At 31.3% G+C, this 26,223-nt stretch overlaps 1 protein-coding gene across 1 annotated transcript in view; it reads right to left on the reverse strand.

The window, feature by feature from the left end:
* LOC132743643 (sodium/calcium exchanger 1-like) overlaps window positions 1-25,338 on the reverse strand; it is a gene marked incomplete at its 3' end in the record, with an annotated part of 65,954 nt that extends 40,616 nt beyond the window's left edge. The window contains 1 exon segment of the mRNA XM_060732192.1: window positions 23,046-25,338. Coding sequence (XP_060588175.1) covers window positions 23,046-24,751 — 1,706 coding nt within the window.
* Between the last annotated feature and the right edge of the window lie 885 nt (window positions 25,339-26,223).

Genomic DNA, 26,223 nt, shown 5'->3' on the forward strand with positions numbered 1-26,223 from the left:
GTTCTGATGTACCCTGAATATTATATTTTTCTTTTGGCGATATAAATTCTATTCCATAAACAACAACAAAAAAAGACAAAATTTAATTGACTGCATTAAAATGCATTATTATGTATCATATGTCAATATACCCTTTATCCAGATGTTACCTTTTATTATGAATGTAGATTCTTTATATGATATGTTAAAATCAATTTAGTCGTCTACACTGTGGATCAATTATACAAAATGCCAATCGCGGATCTTAATTTTCTGCTGTCCTAACTGAAATCACATGGAAATGTTTGATTTGAAACTAAAATTGTAAAAAGTACACTAATTTTATTTAATTAAGATCCAACATACTGTAGTATTTTCAAAATGCCTTAAAAATCTGAAATTAAACCATTAATTTCAATATACATCTTTTTCTTTTTTCTTTTTTTTTTCTGTTGTTTTGTTGAATTAAAATGCAAATTATGATTCAAGATTAATAATAGAATATGGATCAAACTTTAACACTTTTGAAGGTTCACCTAATAATAGAAAATAATTTTTCAGTGGCATCAATGTCAGAACTTTTCAAACATCATACATATTTTTTCTAAAATGCATACAAAACCTTGCATGATAATCAAGAATAATTTTTAACTATCATTATAAATGTCCCTTCGATTAACTCCAATTTGAGCACATTTGGAGTAACAGCATTTTTTATTCTTTATTTCCCTTAAAAAAATACTAAAGATCCTATTGAAAGCTCATTAACTTGTTTAAACAAATCACCATAACTTAAGTCTGCCAGGGTTATTTGGGGATGATTTGATAAAAACAGCCAAATTCCACATAAAAGCCCTCTTGGACTCTCAACAATATTGCAATAATTCCCTATATTGCAATAATTCCCTATGTGTTCAATCAAAATGTCATTGACATGGTATTGACATCAATTTGGGAAATGTAGCACATTTACATCTTGTATTATATTTGTCCTTGAATAAACTTTGTGCAAAAAACATGGTAGATACATGCATTAAACGACCATTACATAACTGAAAATATAGTAAGCAAAAATGAAACTGTTACAGAACCTTTTTTCAATGTGTGAAATACATAGGATGGGTACTTTCAGGTTCAAGAGCAGGTGAACTATAAAAATAAGAATCTGTGAGAAAACTATTGATTGAGGACAACTCATGAATAACCATCCTAGCATTAATTGGTCTGGTAATCAATAGCTTAAATTGCCATTAAATCCCTATACATGCTCTGTTATATCCACTTATTGACAAAACATTTCAGTACCAATCATAGCTGGTTTTCTTTCCCCCAAAAATCTCCGAGATATCCCGTCATAAAATTATGCTTTATTGTACCAGAATACTTAAAAGGTCAAAATAACAGCAGATTTTATGCCCAGTGGTATCTGGTCATTTACAAGAAAGAATCAGCCAATTTCCCCCAGTTTTATTTCAATAGCTAATTTATCTTCATTTCGTTTCTGTCTTTTTTGTTACTTTGTAACATGGAGAGAAAGTATTTTCAGCATTTCTAGTCCTGTTTATAGAAGTATTTTATATAAAAGCATTTTATGTTATGCTCCAAACTTAGACTACATTTTAATGTTATGCTCCAAACTTAAACTACAACATTTTATTGCATGCACTTTGATCAACAGAACAAAGTATGCTTAATATTAAAATATGATCTCAGACAATGTGGGCTAAATATGCTATATATATTTAGCATTTCTTTCTGTAAAAGATTCAAGTATCAAAGAAATATAACAAGTCGCGAAAATATGTGACAATAAAATTTTGGTAAAAATGAGCAGAATGAAAGTTTCTGGACAAAATATATAGCAGAGATATTTTTGAACAAACCTGGACTTCATGAACATACATTTAAAGGAAATAATGACTTAGTGAATGTATTTTTATAGTACAAAATAAATCTAACAAAGTCGCGAAAATATCTGACACAACAAAATTCTGGCCTGGACCACAAGCGTGTTTTCAAATTGACAACAAAATTTTATGTTATTTCCTGAAATATTGATTCAGTTCACTTGGGTAAACTTGGCAGTGTTGGAAAATGATGAAAAACAGCTGTTTTAATTCATCAAACTGAACTCCTTAAAGCATATACCTGCAAATGAAACAAACCTAAGAGACAGAAGAATGATGTAACAATTATATACTGACCAATGACCTTGTCCTATCTTAACTTAAACGAAATATATAAATACCTCCGCATTCTTGTGCAGAACTTTAGATTATGCCACATTAAGGAATGGTGAACTGAACTTTGAGAAAAGAATATTTTTGCCTTCCACTCCAAGAGAAAAACTCATAATTAATTATATTGCTAAATTCAGAAACCTTGACTTTGAACTTGATCCTTAAAAAATATTGTCTCTTGGAAATAGATCTTGCAGCAATTTAATATAAAATTGTAATATACAAATACTAACAAAGCTTATCTTTCTAGGAACATTTACCAGAGTCAGAAGAATGACGGCCTGATTTACACTTGCTGCAATTTCTGGCAGAAAACTAACAATATTAAATGTAAATAATTGCTTTTCACTGCTCAAGCAATGAAAATAAATGAGATTTCTAGTCTTTGAAGAACCAATTCATCAGTCCTTTCTCACTTCTTATTAAAATCTAAAAAGAAACATATAGGCAACTCATTCAGAAATCTGCGATAAATTACTTACAGAAAATGTGCGAGTTGTGATTTTCAAGACAAATTTCAAGTTAATTACCCTAATACTGAATGAGATAAAGCATTGCATACAAATTTTTCTAGACATAAATTTCTCCCCATTTTAGCTAACTTTCCAAAGATTGTATTTTCAGGTACAGGTTTTATGCACCTTGGTAGAAAAGTGTAGAACATATCTACCCTAGCTGCAACATTCTGGTGGCTTAGGTTACAGAAAAAAAGGATTAAAACATGCTTTTTTCATTGAGCTGTGTGAAACACCTTTCTACTTACATCAAACAACAGACCTCGTCTTTGATGATTTGTTATGACTGTTGGCTCTCAGGAAAAATGCCTTTCAATATTTACACAAGCCATTATTATAAGCAGTGTTACCTATAATTTATAAGCTTGTAGACAGCCAACATATGCTTCACCTGTCCAACAGCATACCATCTATCCTATATTCAATTATCAGCTTCTCACCTACAGTATACTCATTTTTATCTACCTTTTTTCATAATTGTCTTCATAGGTAATGAGGATTTACTACCATTAAAATTCGGATGGAATTTTCTGACATTTAAATTTTAAGGTTTTGTCCCAAAAGGTTTGTGTATGCAATGTCCTGAGAGTACAGAAGGAATTCTGTGGTTCAAAAAGAGCCTTGTGTTTGTGCACTGAGGGTTGTGTTAAAAAGAACAACAGATTGCATTGTAGGAAAGGTAGTTGTCAAGGTGATTTTCAATATACTTTTATATAGCACTTTCAAAAGGATAAGCTGTTGGTTTGGAAAGCAAGATTAAAGGTGTTTATTATTAATAGGAAATACCCTCATGTACAGAAAAGACACCCTGGCACATATTTTGATGACTTGGTAACCACTCTATCCATTTACTTTATTTTGGTTCTTTCCTAACAAATCCCCAACACTAAATGTCTGCCACATTCCCATATCAACTGGCACATTATCAGATGAGAATAGCAATTGCTTTCTCACATTTATCAAGTAGAATTTGTTTAATTCAGTCTGACCAACAACAAAACAATGACTAGTAAAGCAACAGACTCCAAAGAGATCAATACCGAGACAAATTCAACTGGCATAGTTACATCCTTTAATTCATTTTTGCTGAGCATGGGCATCTGAAAATGCTTAGTTTGCAAATTTTTTTAAAGTATCTAAATATAGGTAATAATATATTTTTACATGTATTTTTTGCAAAAAGCCTAAGTGTAAGGTGTACTAAATGAGCATAATCTATGCTCTGGGCCATCCTTAAAAAAATGTTTGTTTGCAGTAACCCGACCCAGAATTTTCAAGGTGGGTAGGTAGGTCGATTTTTTTTTTTTTTATTGAACTGTACTCCCAAATAAACATGGAATTTCAAAATGCTGGACAATATATGCTTTGATAATCTGGTAACAATTAATAAATTGATAACTGAATTCTAATTTAATAAGACCTACATTTTTTTTCTTCTATTAACCTTTAACAGAACGAAAACAAAGCACAAGGCATAATTTTCTGATTCCAAAAAAAAATTTTTTTATCCAGACCATGAAAAAAAATTTTGAGTAGGGGCAAATTTTGTGAGTCGGTCGCGTTACTGCAAACAAACATTTTTTTAAGGATGGCCCTGAATATAAGTTATGTATATTGCAAAAAAATAAAAACCTAGTCATAGAACAATCAATTCAATTTGCAAGGCCACACAAGGAATGGGAATAATTTTGTGAAATAAGCCATGTCAGCTTTTTTCTCCAAAATTTATCACTTACCTATATAATAATTGTTCATGTTTGTGGCAAATAAAGCTGATCTGAATTTGCTTTTTACTTCTGAAATACCTTTGCAATGTTAATGAAATCTACCATTACTGGATATTTAACTGCCAATATTGCTGGACATTACTAACATAAAACCATGCTTCTTCAGAGTTGACTTTTTTGCTCTGCATCTATTAAAAGACTGCAAAACTCTGTGCACTAATTAATACAATAAAATGTAGACTCTGACTTATTAAGGGGCCCGACTTGTAGGTGAGTACAAATGGACTATTGGTATGCATTTAATTATACAGTAGTAGTATGTAACATATAACAAGGTTCGTCATAATTATTAATATATTTGTCTCCATCTGTGTCAAACATTTACTTTGCCAAGCCTCATTCTTCAGAACAGCAATATATTACTGGTCAAATCGAAACCTTAGATAGTGTAATCAATTTTGAATGCTCAACTAAATTTGAATTTATTCAAAATGCTTTTTTATCTGAAAAATACATTATGCAATAATTATGCTTACACAAACTTTTGAAAAAGAACATCCTAAATTTAAACTTAATTTCTTAGCATTTAAACATGCAACATTTATAAATACAGAATGATGCTTTTCTTCTAGAATAAGATGTTCTCATAAAAGGTACTTTAATTGTTTCTTGTTTAGTAACACTTCAATGCATGAGGATTTGGTAATAATAGTTTACTTGTGTGCCCTTTGGCAAACCAATTCAATACTAAATGATTACCTCTACAAACTGAGAAATTTGCAAATAAATTGTCTAAAATAACACAAAAACACATCTCTTTTGTGTTAATTGTAATGAAACCAAATTTTTGCACATTACTTTGAAAATGAATAAAAACAACATCTCTTAAGAGCTTTTTGAAATTGTGCAACACCAGAATGCAATCATGTAACTTAGGTAACGCAATCATGTTTACTTAAAACAACATTTTATATGTATTTATGTAAAAATATATTTCGTACATTGTATTGATCAATTAGTGCAATTATTCTTGGCCTGAATCAATATAAAAGAATAAATCTGCTAAATATATAAAGGTAATAATCTAGTGCAGCATTAATGTTGGTATTTTAGAGGAACTTACTAAACCAGACAGAGTGACTAAAATAAGACAATTAAAAGCAACAACAGAAAGCTGTTTTACTAAGCATAATGCCTATAATAATGATATATGCAAGCAAAATGCATACAATTGTATAAAATATAAAACAATATTTATATAAATTGATCTTCCTCAGAGAGTATACCTGTAACCAATGAATGCAGTATAAAACAAAATTGCTTCACTTGAATGGCAGCCAAGATCATAAGAAGACAGGCCAGCTCAATAATGGTGCAGCAAAAACATTGATCTATAAGTTCAAGGTCGTTTATAAATCCATCCATTTGTAGTATGTATGTAACACATTTTCTGTCATCATGATTTTCAATGTGAATTGTGTCTATTACTGTAGTTAGGAACAATGTGAGAGAAAATGTATTATAGTTATTGATAGTGATTATCACATGTAATATTAATCTGTTCCACTTATTTGATTCATTATAAGCCTCTATACCAGCTGCCATACAGATTTCTCCAGAGAAATCATTTTTATGGTAAAAAAAAGAAACAGTCTTCGCCACCATTTACACCTTCTATAAAGTATATATATTTCATTGTTACACATTCTGTACGATTTATGTATTATTGATTTAATCTTTATAAGTGCATTTTACAGTATTGTTTCTAAGAAAATATTAAAAATCTCTTTGCCACTATTTAGAATTTGCATTTAATTATAACCATAAAGTTAAACCAAAATCAATGCCAGGTTGATCAGGGTAGCCAAATATCCTGCAAACATTCAAGTTAATAAAGTTTTGTCAAGTCACAGATTTTTGACTGAAATAAATAATACTGAAAGAAAAAATGTTAAAAGATTCAATGTTTAATTGATTTGACACAAAAACAGCTGATCAGTAATGACTGCAGTGTGCACCATAATGCAGAAACTACTTTTATCAGACGAAAAATACAAAATAAGAGGAGGAATTACTTATCAATATTCATGACAAAGTGAAACATGATGCAGCATTCAATTACGATATACTTCAACTTATTTCTCTAGACATTTTGTTTATGGACATACTAAAACATTGGCTTATAATCTATTAATCAATAGTCAGATAAAGCATGATTGAACTTATTTTTGAGCAGATCGTGCTTACAAGAAAAATAAATCTTTAACCATCCTTTCTTGACATCATGTACAGCCTTGCCGTAATTCCAAGCTCTCTTTCCTAATGTGTTTAATGTTTATATGTTTATATATAAAAGCAAGTTACATGACACAACAGTGAGGTGACTGTAAGCACAGGAAATGCACTATGGCAGTGAATTATGGGTCTACATATTCATTACAAAAGAATGTACAGCCAGAGAATTGTTGTAGCTCATGCCCGATATTAAAGAACTCACTAAAGAACTCACTGCAGCCAATACTATGACTTAGAGAAGTAAAGCACTTAAAACTAAAGAAATATGTAAAGAAAATAGCCACTCTCAACAGGAAATTAGCACAAATTAAAGAGAGTAGCCACTCATGACATACTAATAAAAATATGTAATTTAAGCAGTCACAACAAAAGTTAGCACTAACTTATAACAAGTGTTAAGAGACTTGCCACTCATAACCGAAGAAAGCACTTTAAATAAAGAAGAGTTTCAAGAAAATAGCCACACTCAAAAGCAAATTTGAAGCTCAAGTTAAAGAGAATAGCCAATCATTCAAAAGTATAAGCATATACCAAAGAAGACTGACAGCACTTAACTAGAGGGGAAAGTATAAAGAGTAAAGATGCAGGTAAAAAGAATATTTGTTTGTTTGGATTATACAGCTTACTGATACATAACGGGCCAATGGCCATACCCCACCAAACACTATGATTGTTAACATAAGATTATTAAAACCTCCTAAGAAAAGGGTTTGTACAAGGTTATTAACTGAGTTAGTTAAATCTTAGAATACAGTGTTTTTGGAAGAGACTCTGAGTCAAAAAGTTGTGAAGTGAAAATTTACTTAGTAATATCTATCACAAACTACAGTGTAAGATCATGTTTGAGGAAATGTTTGACAATGAAATATTCATTACAACCTATACAAAAAGCAGTGTTCGACACTTACGCAGTCCCGCGGACTCCAAAAATTGGCAAGGGATTTCTAAAATTCCAAGTCAGATGTCCCGTGGGACTTAAAAATTTTTAATAAAAAATATACTAAACAATTAAAATTGATCATTAATCAACTTTTAAGTATTCATTTAAGATGGTAATCTTGCAAAAAAAAAATTATTAAACATGATAAACTTACAAAAAGTAAACCGGAAATGAAACATAAAATTTTGTTTACAAAACACGAAAATTTTCCAAATACCAATCATTCCAATGTCAGTATTTGCCGATATTTTGCTGTATTTTCAACCATCATAGTAAAAATGATTTGTTTTATATAGTTTTGTTTAATATTTGATGTTTACTATGGTGTAAGAACACTTACATTGTGAAAAAAATCAGCAATTCCATAATCAATAGTGTACTAGATTTCGGACAAACAAATTAGGATGCATGATTTTTAAAAAAAAAAAAATTTAATTTATCGATTTAGTGATTATATTTTAAATGCAAAAGTAATAATTTGGTTCTTGTCTTTCTAATCATGAAATTGATATCATTATGTAAAGGAATTTTATAAGTTAGGAATTATGAGCAAAAAAGTTTTTTTTGCGACTAACTCTTGTCTTCTCTTGACTAGTTTACACTTATTCATGTAGACCTTAAATACAGCAATATTAACCTAATACAGCAATATTACAATATCAAATGAAAATTACTTACTGGCATATATAATGCATAACTACAGACAAAGGGACAAAATAAATTATATCAATTGAAGTCAGTAATATTTAAGACATATTTTACAAGACCTATAAACACTTTGATTTTGTAACCAAACTTAATAATGCTGGAAGGTAACATAGAGGATATCCTTCCTTCATTACTTAATGAATGTTATCACATATGAGCTATGATCAACATCCCAAAAAGTAGAACGAAAGAAAAATAAAAATAGGTTGCATATCTATACTGATACACAAAGGTTATTGCTTTATTCTTATAATTATTTAAGACTTCCAACTTAGGAAAGGGACTTTTGAATTAAAAAACAGATGTCCCGTTGGGATTCCTGGCTGAAAAGTTAGTGTCAACCCCTGAAAAAGGAGTATCACTGCCTGTTAAAAGATGAGAATGTGCAATATGGATATACACTGTCACAAGAGAAGAAAGAAAACTTACTATAAAAAAAAGGGAAGCAGCACTGACTACACTGAGGAACACATGCTTACGTAAGGGCAAGAACTCATCTTTAAAGAAAAGACAGTAAACAGAATATATTTTAGCACTCAAAATACAAAGAATATGCACTTCCTTCAGAAAGGTGCAATTTTAAGAATAAACAATCACCATAGAAAAGTACCCACATTATACAGGAGTGTGAATATCTAAAGATTAAAAGCACTCCAACAAAGTGAGTGCAAGGAAATCATACACTTATTGACTTAGCCAAACCAGATATCGATGAACTTCAGATTCCTAAAAACTTAAACAAATTTGTTTTGTTTTTTCATATATATACATAATTATATATTAGACAAAAAGTTTCAACAATTCCTGAAAATCTTGACAAGTTTATCAAAGTCTAATTAATAACTTGCCAAAATCTCCTTCACATATCCTGTTCAGTATTTTATCACAAGAGAACAGTAGCCAATCAAAAACTGTTCTAGAAGGAACATCAAATCATTTTAAAGAGACCTACATCAGGCTCAGCCAACAGAGATATGTTGTTTTTAATGGGGTTTTTTTAGTTTGTTTTTTTCCAAATACACTACAAGATTGATGAAAAACCTGAAAAGAAAAAAGCCAAAAAAAAAAAAAAAAGAAATTGCATTTGACATTTTTTTTTCTTGCTTACATTCCAAAAAACTTGTATTTATTTTAGGGAGAACATTTATATGCATATCCCGAGTTACTATCTGAACAATGCCAGTTATGCCCCATAGAATATAGTCAGTACAGTAAGGAACCCTGATCAGAAAACTCTTTCATTAACAAAAGGTTGAATTCTAAATTTTTGGTTATACATGATAGGAATCCATTAAGTAAAATTGGACTGGAAAAGTTGATTTTATGAGATGCAGGCTGGGTGAAATCAGGACTAATAAATGTAAAATGTTGTTTATTGTTCACTGTTCCATTAGCCAATAGATCTAATAGACTAAACTTTGAACAACAACAAATGTTAGTTGTCTGAGAATAACATACAATATAATACCAGTAACAATAATCTCTGATTAAGCTTGCTATATGGTTACCATGGCAATACAGAAATAATGGTGGGAATTAAACACTAGTTGTCTCTTTTTTTCATACAAGGGAAACAATGTAAATGATAGTCCTTGTGTTTACAGAGAACTGGACATAATGACTGCATATGACAGGAAGGACAATCGTAGCATCACATTTAAGAGTGATTCTGTGAAAATAATGAAACCCTCTCTGACAGCCAACCAGAAATTACTGTCAGAGATATATATCAGGTGTGCTTGTAATTAATTTGTTTTCCTTTTTTCTAAGCTGTCTGACTTCTGAAAAAGTCGAGTGTTCTTTACTTTTTATTTGCTTTTTTTTATTCATTTTTTGTTTCTTTTCATGACTCTTTTCTCTGGGTTATTAAAGTTAATGATAAAAAAAGACAATATATCTGAAAAAAATATTAATATCAACAAATTAAAAAAAAAAGAAGACAAAATTGTTTTCACAGAGTCTTCATACATCTTTATCTGAAAAGAATAAACACAAAAAAAGGTATTTACATTTAATCATCTTGGGTTGCAGAAATTTTCCAAAATTTTTTTATGATGTTGCTTTTTACATGCTTTATTTCATATGAAATTGTCTGAGTATTATTGAAATTTAAAACCATTTCCAGATACAGCTAATAATTTATTGCACTTTGATCATAGCTGATTTTCCAATTTACTATTATAAAGAAAGCTATGTCCATTCAATCACATTCTATTCACTGTAGAGTACATCCATACCTAGCATTGTTCAGAAAGGTTTATAAATGTGCTGACATCAGCTGTTTTGTATACACATATTTTTTTTCTCCAATAAATCTTGGCCTTTCATGACTTAAAAAACATAGGTATAGCACAGCATTTGATGATTCAATATGATAGGATAATTAATAGAGACACATTCTCATAAGGATTTTCTACAAACCCTGTACTTTTATCTATAAAAATCAGTTAGTCGTGATATTCCATATCAGTTTGATCTTCACCTTGAATTGAAATGCATATATTTTGACATTGACATTATAATATGGTTAAACAAATTCTAAAATCGAAATCCTATTACTGCATAGCTCAAACAATAACTAGTGTCTAAATAAGCCTGGCATCAAACATGATAGATCTATGTTCAGTCTGGACTGACTGATCTGTAATGGAGGAAATCCTATGCATATAATTATGAATGAATTTAGTTTATTCAGAATCCATTTTAATTCAATTGTTTAGGAAGCTATAACTTTATAACAAACACACTCTCAACCAAGCCCTTAATGAGCAATGTGTGCAAAGTTTCTTGCTCAAGGAACCCTGACAGGTTTGAAACCACACTGCTAGCGATTCTTAGATTACTAGTCTGACGAGGCCGGGCCGCCTTTCCTACAAATAATCTTACAAAAAAGTCCAAATAATTGTTTTAATGTCAGATAAATATATTTTTACAGCCAATTTTTACTAAATTGCTTTACAGCAATTAAACCCTTGATTTTATCACTTGTCAAAGAGAATTTTCTGTAAAATGCACTTGAGAGAAGAGGATTACTAAAAAAAGCATTTTAAAACCAATGCATGCTATGGAAAGAAAATAAATACAGCTGAGTAACCCCTTCTGACTTTGATTTCGATATAAAAAAAACCTCGCAAGCTCTAGGCACTTTGATATCACAATATATCTGCTGTGACCGCTATTCCCTTAATGGATTATGGTATTAGACCAATAACAGACACTGGCAATTTCCCTGGTATTATCACGCACATATTGTGAAAATTCCGTATCAAACAATTGGATTTCCCTTCCCTTGAAAGTTCCGACTCAAAGAGAAATAAGATCAACAAATAAGACTAACTTAAATCCTAATTCTCAAAATATAAAAAATGGCATAACTAAAACTTGTAGAAGTAAATTAATTTATTTATTTGTGGGAGGTTACAAGTCAGCCATTTGTGACACAGGAAACTGGTGTTTTGAGTTAGTTTTAATTTAAATAAGCAAACTCAGTTCAATTTTCTAAACTTTTCTGTTCTTTGTGTTCAAAAGAACTTTCAGATTTTCTTTATAAAGACTAATTCAACAAAAACCTTGCACATAATGATAGTAACTTATATAAGGTAATCCCCCTCTTGGATTTGAACCCTCTAGATCTAATTTGTGTGATGTAAAACAAGAAGTGACATCTGCAGCAAGATGCCTGTTACAGAATAATACCAAATGATAATGTTTACATTTTTTAACACAGAATGTGGTTCAATATCTTATAAAATAATCAGGTTTGTCATTTTCAAACCGATTCCAGGATTCACTAATGATGAAAAAAGCCAACTTGCCAAGAAAAAAGGCTTAGCGTTTTGAACAATTACCAGAAATCTTTAGCTGATAGCATTTTCTTCTGTGCAAAAGAAAACTCAAATTATAGTATTCCACCTCATTTTATCATTTGTAGATGCAGTTATATAGGGGTTGCAAAGGTTAATGCTCTCGATCAGAATTATTATTGAAGTGTTTCAAAGACAATGCAAAAATGACATTTTGATAAATTAAGCTCAGTTTGTTTTGTTTTTTGTTGTTTTTTTTTCACCTGGCCTTGAGGTTATAAAACTTTTTTTCTGAGTTCTGGCTCAATTCTCAGGATTTCCATTGGTCTGTGAACATTGTGCGACAGTTTCTGACCAATGAAATACCTGAGATCTGAGTTTGAGCTTTGAGAATTTCTTTATACCCTCTGACCCTGGAAGTGAATTGAAATGAGATAAATTCTCAAAAGTTTTGATAAATTATTTTAACACTGTATACTTATATAGAAGTGGAAACTGTGAGTAAGCTGGAAATGTGAGGGCACCAGTATGAAATTAGGTCTAGCGATCATACATTAGAATTTTATGAAATTTTATGAAATGTATAAAAGCATTCATGAGTGATGACTTTAAAGGCTGAAGATATTCCACACAGATGACTTTCAGTGCCTTCAACTTCAAACATTCTAAGAGACATAGTCAGTCATTACTCATGGTAAGTCACATCTTGAAAAATGATAGTTGCCGGCCATATGGGCTTTATATGATTTAAGGGTAGGTCAAACTTTGTGATTAGCAGAAAATCCTTTCAACCATCATAATTTAAAGAAAAAAATAATTATCTTGAAATCTAGAAATAGCTTACTATTAAATATAATTATGGTCTTGCATTACATAAATTAATTGTATTATTGCTTTACATGACAGGTATAAGTGTATACTTTAATACTACATCAAGGTACCTAGATAATATATAATAATATTTATGTTCAGTTTGTGTTACCTTAGAATGATTGTTATAAAAAAAATGCCATTGTTAATTTTAGGGCTAATGTTGTAACAAATTGTCAAATATTGTCAAAATCTAAACAGCAAAATATATCAAGTTATGATCTCTTCCTAATTTAAGAGCAGTGTTCAATCTAGAGCGCGCCATTGCGCCATTGACCCCCTGAAAAGGCCGCCGGCGCAAAACAAAATCAACTGTGGGCCCGACGGGCGCACTCATAGAAAATGCCCCAAATGACATTAAAATGCTTTCTTAAACCTGATTAAGTACATAAAAGAAGTTTCTTGTGAATAATATTAATAAATAGTGAATTCAAAACTGAAGTTAATGTATTGAAAAACAAGAGCATGTTGGTAAGATAGTTTACCGCACTCGGTAACCCATTTAAAACCTTTATCGCTACGCTCTCTCGGTCCGCGTCTGTAAATAGTATGTAGACTTGTTCTTCGTTGTACCGTAACTATTACTTACTTTTGAGTCACAGTTTTTATAAGCAAAACAAATCGTCACAGATAATCCGATATGTGCGTGTAGTTATAGTTTTTCCACGGTCAAAACAAATAATTATGTAATAACTTTCCAAAGGAAAAAAAAATATATACCGTATATATTTGTGAAAAGTGCGAGTTAATTATAGAGAAGTGTGCATAAATTATTACGAACACGCCTTCATCCAATTAAAAAAGTCTTAAAGATGGAGCAATCAAACACGATTGGCTTAGGGAGTGTCTGACAATCGAGTAAATTAACTTTGATTGGTCTTTGGCTGGTCGGCGCTAAAACATTGTGCATATCATTAATCAATACAGACATCTTAAGCGTGACGTAAGAACTGCTGCCCTGACAAAAGATCAAAGGTACCGGTATGTCAATATACATTGTCTTAGCACCTGTTGACACTTTGTTTTTCGCTTGGATATATTGAGAAGAGTAAATGTTTTTACCGACTTTTGTAAGTTTATATTCTTCATAAACAAAGCTAATTTCAAATATGATTTTCCTATATATATCGGGCGCTGATTAAAAAACTGAACATTACTATCAAATATCCCTGGTAACATTAAAATAAGATTCATATTTTTCTTTGAACATTATGTAATCGCGTTTCTTTACCAATCAGTTCTGAGCCTGTATCAACGCTAATTAATGTCATTATTTTTTAGTTGAGTTATTTTGGAATTTTGCAACCGTTTTTGGTCTAAATATGGTACGTGAACAAGTAACTTAAAAGATACAATACCTTATTTGAATTTGATGTTTATTGTAAGTGTGGGCCCCCTTTTTTCTCAAATGACCCCCTTTTGAAAAGTTTATGGGCCCGAAGGGCCCCCAGGGAATTTGTTCTAGATTGAACACTGTAAGAGTCATCACCTTTGAATGAAATTGTCTGAAAGATGAAAGTACACAAAGACACAATGATGAAAGGTGATAATTATTATACATCAATTGTTTTCATCCTGGCGTCTTCACATCTTTCTCCTCATTCTTTGATATTTTGGTCATTGTACTTATTGTGTTTTTGTCTTTAGTTATTTCAAGATTTTGTTCCTCATACTTTTGCATTAATTTGTCTTCTTTGTAATTAACTGCTTTACCTTTCCAGTTAAATTCATTCATAGGCACTGGCCCCAGTGGAACATCGTATTAATTGCATTCACAAAATGAAATTTATAGCCATTTTCTTGGCACATTATTTAAATACAGGTATCACAAACTTGAGATCCAAAATTACTCCTACATAGTTATTTAAAATCAACATTAATGTTGGCTGTGATGCAATTCTACCATTGCAGCCAACAAGTTATATCTATAGACAGGAAAAAAATAAAAATATGGACTGGATCAGTTACAATAAATATCTAATGCCCAGTCTGCCCATGGATTATACTGACAGATGAAAATAGCTTACTATTAAATATGTGTCTTGCATAACTGACAGGTCCTCCAAACATAATTGAGAATCTAGTTAGACAGGTCGTATACCACACTGCATTTTATACTCCTCGGTGGCTTTGTGAGGAGACAGTGAGCCAGACTTATTTAATAAACATCAAAAAATAAATCAAGGAAATAATGAAATGTAAACAATTCCGTAACTGTATATAAGTAAAACGACATTTGGTGCATCAAAAAGACAAAACCATTCAATTTCAAATCAAGGCCATATATGCCAGTTTTACCTTAGTCTGAAACTTTGATTCTGAAGGGATTTTTTTTCACAGCAAGTGGAAAACAACCTTTTTGAGACAGATGGGGCTTAATTTATATAAGTGTATTATAATAATTCCTTTTGGTTCTATAGCACTAAAGAAACGGACAAACATCCTTAAATTAAAACAGTGAACTGGACAAACATTAATTTGTCAATACCTAAAGCAATAAGGCAATGCCCTTTAAATCATGGCTTATAATGAACTGCTGTGTTGACGTATATCCAGCTAGTATTAAGGGTCTAGTTTTATCACAACACTGGCATAACTAAATGGCTTAGGAGCACAATCGGATCACAAAACATTTTATATAAATATCCAACAGCAGTACCAGGCATTAACCTTTGACGAACTGCTGTATTTACTTATATATATATATATTAATGCTTAATAAACATAAAAACAGGTTAAAGACATATCAGACTTGCAATGAACTTCCAAAGGGTTCGAGTTAGTACTTTATGTCAGTCACAGGTCCATGTGAATACAGTGAATAATTTTTTTTTCTTAAAGCAGTATTTCTATATAGATTTTGCTTTATAATTACAAAAAGATTACCGTATAAGTGGTTATTTCTGCGGTGACTTTATTTCTGCGCATTATATTTGTTTGCAAGCAAACAATATAATTGTTTTTAATTACTATACAGTTTTGCGATGACGATGATAAACAAATGCAAATGTGTACATGCAAATAAAATAGGTAAAGAAGAGTGACTTAGAATTTGATAAGACAAGTCCCAGAATTTAAATCACGTTTTGTCCAAAGAATGTGCTGCAGAAATAAAGCCCGCAGAAATATAAACATGCCAAAATTTGGAAAAACCGCATAATTTGGAGCCCGTAGAAAAAACCACTTATACGGTATAAGGTAACGAACCAATCATCAATAAACAAAGGATTTAAAACTGGTAAATAATTTCACAAGTGAAAACCTGATTTTCTATTTTTTTCAAAGTTACTGACACAGCAAATTTACGTAAATGAATCTTCACCCCCACTGTCACAAGTATACAACTTACATTAATAACGGCCAACGAAACCAGTGAATTGCTGATATTCTAACTTCTTAACATTACAAAAATATCAATAAATGATTATAATATTCCTTTCACGTCTTTCGTCATAGCTCTATAAACCAGTATATATATATATTTGCTTTTAAATTAAAGTTTTACAAATAATATAATGCAAATGCTATATACAAATATTACTATGTAAACATTATCAATATTTACCATTAATAAACTGATATTAAAGTGCAAGTCTATATTCAGCCTTATTCTTTTTTAATTACTTCATAACGGAAAGGTTAAATTGGAAAATTTTAACTTTGATAAAATATTTAGGAAAATTGATGGATAAATTTTTTTTTACTTTTGTTGAAATGTTACAATTTCAAATTAAAAGCTTTAATTTTTTTAAAATATAGCTTTCTTTTTCTCATGTTTATGTCATAGTGAAAGAACTGTAACAGTGTAATGTTATAATTGACAGATAAAAAATACAACTTTTTTCCCTATTTAATAATACCAGGCTGTGCTTTGAATACAGTATGTTGATTTATGACATTTATCTGTCTCATTTCATAAACAAAATATGACTAGAATATAATATAAAGATTTTTTTTTAGATTGTCTGGAACTTGGAACAATATTTGCAACAATAGCTATAAAAATTATTTGCTATTTTATCAAATCAGCGATCTACTGTCAGAAATATGTTTGCATAGTTATAGTATAAACTGCATATACAACTTGTGTTGACAGTCTGTGTGTGTGTACATTAAGCATAACGTAAGTGTTTTATACAATGATTATATCTATGTATATATATCAGCAAATACATCATACATGTAATCAGTGTGTAATGAGTTACAGATTGTCTCACAGTAATCATTGTAGCAGATAAGGAGACTATAACCAATATTGAAAGCCTAGAAACAGATGTTACAGCTACCTTTTCACTGTGTGTGTGTGTGTGTGTGTGAGTATTACTATACATGTGCAAGATACATACACACACCTTCAATATATCTGCTTTATTCTCTTTCTCTCTTGAGGCCAACATTAAACACAATTAGTTTATCTGGATGCTTAAACCATAACTCATTGACATAAAATGATAAATGAGATCATTCAATTCAATAGTCAAAATAGACCTGAAGAGCAAATTATTCACAAAATGTACCATACCTACCAAATGAGACAGTCGTAACAATGTTTAGTTTGAGGATTACTGAAACAAATATATTTTTTTTGTATTTTGCCTAACAAGCATCTGCTGCTACATTGTTTTTATCTTCTGCTATGATTTACAATTATTTATAATAATAAACACAAACTTGTATGTCTTTTGCATTACACTGATTGTATCATTAGAATGGATACATATTACAGTTAACCCCCATTAATGTGACTGTGAAAGAAACCAAACCACCATAATTTATGATCACACGGAACAACAGGATGTGTCGTCTGACCATGGTCTACACAGTGCATGGTATAGTGCATGGTCACATTGGTACAAAGATACAAATTTGTACAGTCCCCAGAAGGCTAACTTGCAAAGATGGCAAAATCAATTGTCCATAATGCCAAGTTGTCCAACAGACCTTAAGAGGACAAGTGGAAATTTTAAAGAATTTACTATATAAATATCATATGGACAAGGTAAGAAATGCTTCAGATACAAAGACCAGTGAGTCAAAATTAAATTTTGCCAGCCCTACATGCTATGTAATGATGATTCTATTACATGATTAACAGTCATCGCGCCAGACCAATTTAATTTTGTAAAAACATACTAATAAACTTTAACATATACTAAGAAGTGCAGAAAACACTATGATCAACACTATTGTACCTGTGAACAACATTTAATAAGTAACTGTTCCAAATGAAAAACTGTCACCAGACTTATTGACTAAAGTTATATTAAAAAATTCTACTATAAATGATTAATCTAAAACGTCCCTGGATTTACAGGTAAGTCAACACTTCCAAATTAAAAATAACGAAAGGTTTAAATTGGAGCTTACTGTTTTATCACAACAACAATTTTAAAGTACTAAGTCAACAAATACACTGTACAAGATAGTTCACAAAAAGTGTAATCTATTAAATCACCTAGCAACTGATGAATCAATGATTCAATCTGGAAATATCTGGAAAATAATTTTATAAAGAAGCTTCGAGTTTAGAAACTTTATAGGTTTGAACCACAGAATCTGTGTTATTGAATAGTTTTCATCATCCTGAATATGGTGTATTTATTTCATATCAATTGTTTTCTGCTGAATAGACATAAACCTTGTATTTCAAGCAATTTCCAAAGATATAGAGACAAAGTTGATGTAAACCTATTGTCTTATATTTAAAGCTGCCAGTTTGTACACTGTAACGACTGTTCTCCACAAATTTATACCAACTTCCCCACATAATAAATCAAAAGCAAGCAATGACTTGAATCAATAAGCAGCAGTACTCAAGCAGCTTTTGGAAAAATGCCATTAGCAAAATTATATGTTTAGGTAAACATGTCCTGGAGAGGGGAGGGTGGGCTGGGCTTCAACACCCACATTCGCTGTCATTACACCAAATACTCTTTATAATGATTTAAATGTGTGCTAGAGAATTTGTTCTCTACATAAATTCCATCACATACTTAGTACAATACTTATGGCCAGGTAGCTGTTTCCAGAAACTGATAATACAATCAATTTGAAATTCATGAAATAGATATAGCAGTAATTTTCACAAGCTGCGTTACAATGATAATGTATATATAAATATAATATATATATATGATATATACCTAGCTGATTATTTGGAAGGCCTATAGGTAAACTAAATACCTGCGTTACAATATTGGATGGAAAATGGAAAACATATGTTACAATTCCATCAGTCAGACTTGCTAATAAATCTGTTTGTAACCGTGTAACGTTGTTAGATATTATTACATGTTACATGTATCTATTTCAAGCCTGTACAGCTCAGAGCAACAGATAAGCTTTAAAAGTGAATTGGGTATTACTCCATCATTTCCTTTGGAATTGGGTATTGGCTTCATTTAATTGGGTATTCTAAAACTCGATACCCTATGATTTCAAGATCAATTGGGTATTCAATTATGAAGATATGAATTTTATGGTTTCAATATCAATAAAATTAAATTTAGATATCTTTACTGTTTTAAAAAGAAAATAGGATTAACAATTTACTAGAACTTTTCACAATTGTTTTATTTTTATATAAAATGCTCATGTTAAATTTCATAATATTTTTAACAAGTTCATTTTCTGTCTGATTTTTGATTATTTGCGACTGTTTTGTTTCAAATCATTTTCACTTTGTACGACGCCATATTGCTTTTCAAAGCGTCTATTGATACAGCTGGGACCTACTTATTGACGGTATCCGCAAAATCAACGGTCTCTGCCGGTCTGTAAAGACCGTCAACCTGAGTAGACAAATCGACAGTCTCATGCTTAGTATGTCTTTGGAGACCGGGGACCGTCGAAGACCGGAGACCGTTGATTAGTTAGCATTGATTCGGGAATATTCGGATATCATGCATATCGATATAATTTGTCCAAAACTACGAGTGTACACGGACTTTAATTGTAATTTAAATCCGTGGAGTGTACGACAGATTAATTTTGCGGTGATAAAAATCACAATACGCACGGGTTGTTAAGACAATTGCGTATTTTATTTTTTTTAATGGGTTTTGATACGCATTCTTAAAAAATCAATTGCGTATTTTATAAAATTAATTGCGTAAATACGCAAATACGCACCTTATCTGTTGCTCTGCAGCTGATTTTGTATTTGTATTTATCAGGTTTGTATTTACTGTCCTAGGATGATAATTTGGTCTTAACGGTACATGGGAAAGTCCAAAAACGGGGTTATCTGGATTATTATCCGATATCGTGAACACTTACATATACTATATAGCATTATTCTTACAGAATCGTTTGTGTATTACCGTTATGGCTTTGCCGGTAGATCGAAGAAATTGTAACTTTTAGTGTTTTGTACTCATAGGTTCGAACCCTACTTAGTGCCATTTTATAACCACAGTTTTTTCTTCTTACTCTGTTTTTTTATCATTATTATTTATTTATTTTTCGTTTTCCTTTTTGTTTTCTTCTTATAATATATATTTTATTTTATATATGAAAAAACCGGTCAAACTTGTTATCTGAACAATTGACTGTTCTGAGGTAAAAACAAATTGTGTCTTACCAGTAGTCGAACTTCTGCATGTACGGGTAAAACACATTACTGACACGGTTGCTCTACCTACTGCGCTAACAAGACATATGATAACATGTAGTTTTATTTTCAATTTTATAGGTTTTGGCATTGATCTGCCTAACCTATTTTTCGCATTGTTATTGGTCTTTGTTATGTAAACAAAGGCTCAAGTTATCATCCTAGGACAGTATCATACAAAATTTGTCCTGAATGGAGTTATGGTTTGTCAACTGTTGATAATTTTAAGCTTTTCAATCTTATTAAAACTATATAAAATTTTGACATTCCACTGTAATTATATTTATAATTTTATTCTCTACACTTGTGGCATAGGTGTGACATTCTTGCCATTTGTGCTAAAATTATCAACTGCTAAATGTATGTAATATTCAAAAGATATTGATAAAGTAACAATTAATGCCAAGATCACTTAATAAGTTAATGACGTTAGATGTCAGCACATTGCAATGGGTAAATTGTGAATTTTAACACCATTTAGAAAAAAAACCTTCTAGCAATTGGAGATGATCTGATTTTCCTTTTTGAAAGAAGAAAAAACATACACTCCAAACATTAAAAATTCCTAATACAATGTATAATGATGCTATTTTTTCTTTTACAATTTTACCAAATTCAATGAATTAAACTAAATCTGCAGATATGATAATTGAGCAATTAACACTAAATAGTCATACTGTCAATAAAAATCAATTTAATTTGCAACAAATGTTTCATGATAACTTTGACATAAGCAAGGAATTTCATAATGCCATGGAAAATAACAGATGCGTTTTAAAACTTTATGAAAGAATAAAAAATATATCAGTTAATGGATGTGTTTGTAACTAAATCACTCTGCCACGGAGGCCCACACCTGGTATAAATGTTCAATCCTAAAAGTTAAACTTGTATATAACTATATATATACATCCCCAATTACATTTGTAGAATGAAAAAGTGGTCTTAGTTGACACTGGTGGACTCTTGAAAAGGTTAACTCGCATAATACAATTAATATAACAACTGGGAAAGCAACTTGAAAATATTGGCATCTATTAGTCCTTTAAAGAAATGTATATTTTTTTATTCAACATTTTAACCCAACTATAAAGATAGCATCATAGAAAAGCATTTCAATTTTCACACAATACTTGCTATAGGTATATAAATTATTTATAAGTCAGGTTTCAAAACCAGTTTCAGTAACTTTAAATTCTGTGTCATTCTAATTAATAAGTAATAGGTTTATTATCAGAACGGGTTTTGAAAAAAAAGAAATCTGAACCTATTATTCTACAGTAAAAATAGATTTCGTCCGGAACCTCAACTTCTATCTTTTCTCCACTATATTACAAACATAAGCGTTATCAATCAATATATATAGATTATGGGCGTAACACAATATTGTAGTAACTCAATAGGTTTACAGAACAAATTACAACAGGCTGTTGTTTTGATATATTCTCAATATATTTCTATTATGTTACGGAATGCCTTAAAGCCAGAATCTCGACACAGAATGTGTGCATCAATACATGATCTCTTCATATTCATATAACATAAGAAAAGACTATAGCATCCTGAACTAAAAGTTCAATCTACTTTATTGAACTTGCCAGTAGCCGAGAGTATCTGTTGAATCAAATCAATACCGATGTTTCCCCAACTGTACACACATAACTGTAATATTGCTGACTACGGCTATGATTGCTAAATAAATTCTGACGAGTAATTGACAAGTCTTATTATTGATAAATCGGTGATATGAATTGGAAATTTCTATACAGTAATCAAACCAAATTTGGTTCCACAGTCTATTTTCCCTGTCAATATTGTCCAATTTAATAAAGCAAACTCATTTTGAACTTCACATAATTAACTTTAGCATCTAGCCACTTTTGAGAATACTAACTAAAACAATGATAATTATGTACTTGTTAAACTCTTCATGTTTCAAGTTGTTAAAAGTAAAATGTCAAGAGGCAACAAAGTTTCATAAATCAATACAACTGTATCACTGAAAATGAGATAGGCATGACAGTGTAAACATACACACTTGAATTTAGTTTTCCTGTCAAAATTAACAGCTCAACCCAAGAGATTGTTTTTATAATTAATTTATTCATTTTATATGCACATTATTTAAAATGCTTGTTGTCTGTAAAATTAAAACATTAACCATTAGAAAATGTTACTGTTTTCACCGTGCTTGGCTGCTTAGGTACTTTAACTCTTTTAAACCATAATTTGAACTGTGTGATAATTCCGATGTAAATTCTGGTACAGTAGAAAATTTAAAAAAAAGCATAACAATTATAAATATTTAAATAATATGGCATATTGAATATAAAGAAAAAAAGACCAATTTACTTACTCAGTTTCATCATTTGAGAAGATAAGTTCACTCTGAACAGGTTCATAGTCCTTGCCACCTTTTGCCGATCCGTCTTTTGTAAAGTAGGGTACTTTCACTGTGCCACGTGCACCTGACGAACGCATAACTTTAATGTCCACTTCACCAATAGCTTCAGATATTCGTAGCTCCTTGTCTTCAAAATGGAAGATACCCGGATGATCATCATCTAAAATCATGACTGTTGCGAGGAATGGGGTACCAAGCTTGACATCAGAGTTGTCATGCGTGCCATCAGAATCACCAACTCGAAGATTGCTCAAACGGACATACAAATGCTCATCTTCTTCAAATAGATCGTCATCAATAACAGTAAGTGGAAATTGCTTGTGCAACTCATTTGGGTAGAAAATTAGAGTGCCTTCAGTGTATTCATAGTCTGAACCTGCATTAGCAGTGCCATCCTCAGTTTTGTAGTCAACGTAGAGTGTTTTTGATAAGTCACCTCCGGTTCTCGATACCGTCAAATTGAAAGTACCAACATTTTCCATAACAGTGTAATGCCCAGGGTCAAAAAATACTCTTGTAATGCTTTCATCTTCAAAATCTACTCTCACATCTTCTAGACTTGCTTTCTTCTCTATTTTGGACTTTTTGATAACATTGCCACTGCCAGTTAGTTTTCTGGTAGCCTGAATACGATAAAAAGCTCTGCTCTTTGGCCCACGGTTAATAGCTTCAAGTTCTGCCATTTCCTCCAAGGTTTTCATATCTGTATTTGGATTTTTCTTTCTAAGGTCACGCAGAATTTCCATGAATTCTTTACGATGATTTTCAAATTCTCTAACATCACTGTCCTGACTTTCCATACCTTTAAATACAACATCATCACCAACATGATTTGCTTTACCTAGTTCTGTATCACCTTCACTTGATATTACAACACCACGTTGCTTGCTTGATCGGTATTTCTTTGACAAAAATTTGTAAACAAAAATTTGTTTATCTGCAACATATGCTGTAAATACAGTTACAGGAAAGAAAAGAAAGGTTACAACAGCTTCCCATATATCGACAACACCATAACTTGTTACAGAAAGAATAAAGTACAGCCATAAATATGCAAAAATACTCCAGGTGGCAGTAAGTGTGAAGACACGCAAATGCTTCACCCTTCGAACCTCTTCACCAGGGAGGCAGGACACACATAAAGCCATGATGATAAAAAGGTTGAATGCTGCACTGCCAACAATGGTACTTGGACCTAGGTCACCAGCTTTAAAGTTATTCATGAAAACAATTTCAATAACAGACAATAAAATTTCTGGTGCAGAAGAACCAAGAGCCATCAAAGTCAAGTTTGAAACAGTTTCATTCCATATTCTAACACTTACAACCTGCGTGCTGCCGTCAGCTCTTTTCACAGTTACATCTTTTTCTTTTGATGTAATAACTTCTATAGAGGCCATGAATCTATCTGCGACAATAGACACGCCAAGAAACATGTATATCATTGCTGCCATGTAAACTATTGCACGGGCTGCCTTATCACCTGGGCTTAAATCCCCAACTGGCTCCCACATTGGAATAATCATGCCTTTCCTGCATTCTTCAGAGTCTCGCGTACATGTTTTGTTACTGGCCTGAGCAGACTCAACAGTCCCCAACTGTCCTGCTATAGTTATTCCTATCACTAGCAAAACTGAAATTCTAATATATCCAGCCATGTTTTCAGCTTAATTCAGTAGTAAGTGTAAAATGTTTTGTACAATAATTAAATCTACAAGTAAGTCAACTACTAGTCTATCTGTATATCTCTATCATAATCCAATAGCTAAATATTAACTTAAGCTGTGACAATGTATAGAATATCTCAACTCTTTTTATCCTCTCCTATTTATACTTATTGATATTTTTTGTTAATGAAAGGTTTAAGTGTCCTATTGAAGACCAGGTAAAACATTGTTAGACCTGTAATAAACTAATATCGCAAAATTATCCATACCTCCAATAACTGTTAATGAAATGGAAATAACACGAAATTTATTTACACTTTCACGGTTGTCGTTTCTGCGAAAACTGATGTCGTTTCTGCTGCAGAGAGAGACGCTACATTTATCGTTTTTCCCGATTCTCCATACGAATTGAATAATTAACTGCACACTAAACCACCTTTAGTTTTAAAACTACTATTTTTGCTATATTTCAAACCATGGTGACACATTAACACTCTTTCATTGATAGTGTATAACCATCAACTACCTCAGCAGCAGCAACTGTCACTCTGTGCTAAATATGGGCATTGTGGGAAAGCAAGTAGCGCCCTCATCATATTTCCAAGGGGAACTACTCTTCTAAGATTATGCTGGAGATAAATGTAGTCGGAAGAGTTCACTTCCCTACAATTTGAGTGACGTTTAGCATAACACTACTTCATTCTAACTTCCTACATTTAACTCTTACTGTCAAGAAGTGTTATCTTTATAAAAAGAAAATCGATAACAAGTACCTCATTGCATATCTTTAAGTCTTCCCAGTTTATATAACAGGAACATTTAAATTAAGATTTATAACTATTATGCAAAATAAATTTCTCGAATTTTGATTGGGTTAGAGCTACGCGCGGTATTTAACATGCTTTTCCGCATTGTAGATTGTTAAATATGCGACACACCGCGTGCACATGTATAAACATAATTGTTGCGTTTTGTTCTTTAATTTATTCAAACTACTAGAACAACCCTGATGTATATAACACGTTACTGACTAAAATAGTTCCATTGCAATTATGCGTATCTCTTATTGCACATGCGCCAGTCAACCTTTGCTGAAAACTAATTTCAACTAGTGAATGTAGAGTTAAATGTTTTAAATGTAGTGGGTATTTTCTTTCTTTCTATCTTTTTTCTATTTTTTCTATTTTTTATTTGTTTATTTTTTTTTCTGGTAATTATAAGGCATAGAAATTTTTTTTACACTGTTTAAATCTCAGTCTATTCATATATATGTATAATATGACAATCTGCCAGTGAATAACACATCGTATTCAATCAGCCAATGGTATAAATAATATATTTGTACGTTATCAGGATAGTGTGTGTGTGTGGGGGGGGGGGGGGGGGGGTCAGGAATGGTAGAAATGTTTATAAGCAAGAGTGATTCAGTGAAGAAAAGGTTGAAAGTATGATAGTAAAATCAC

Source organism: Ruditapes philippinarum, unplaced genomic scaffold (genome assembly GCF_026571515.1).
Source record: "Ruditapes philippinarum isolate M1 unplaced genomic scaffold, ASM2657151v2 ctg727_1_1_1_1, whole genome shotgun sequence".
In the NCBI taxonomy this organism is placed as follows: Eukaryota; Metazoa; Mollusca; class Bivalvia; order Venerida; family Veneridae; genus Ruditapes; species Ruditapes philippinarum.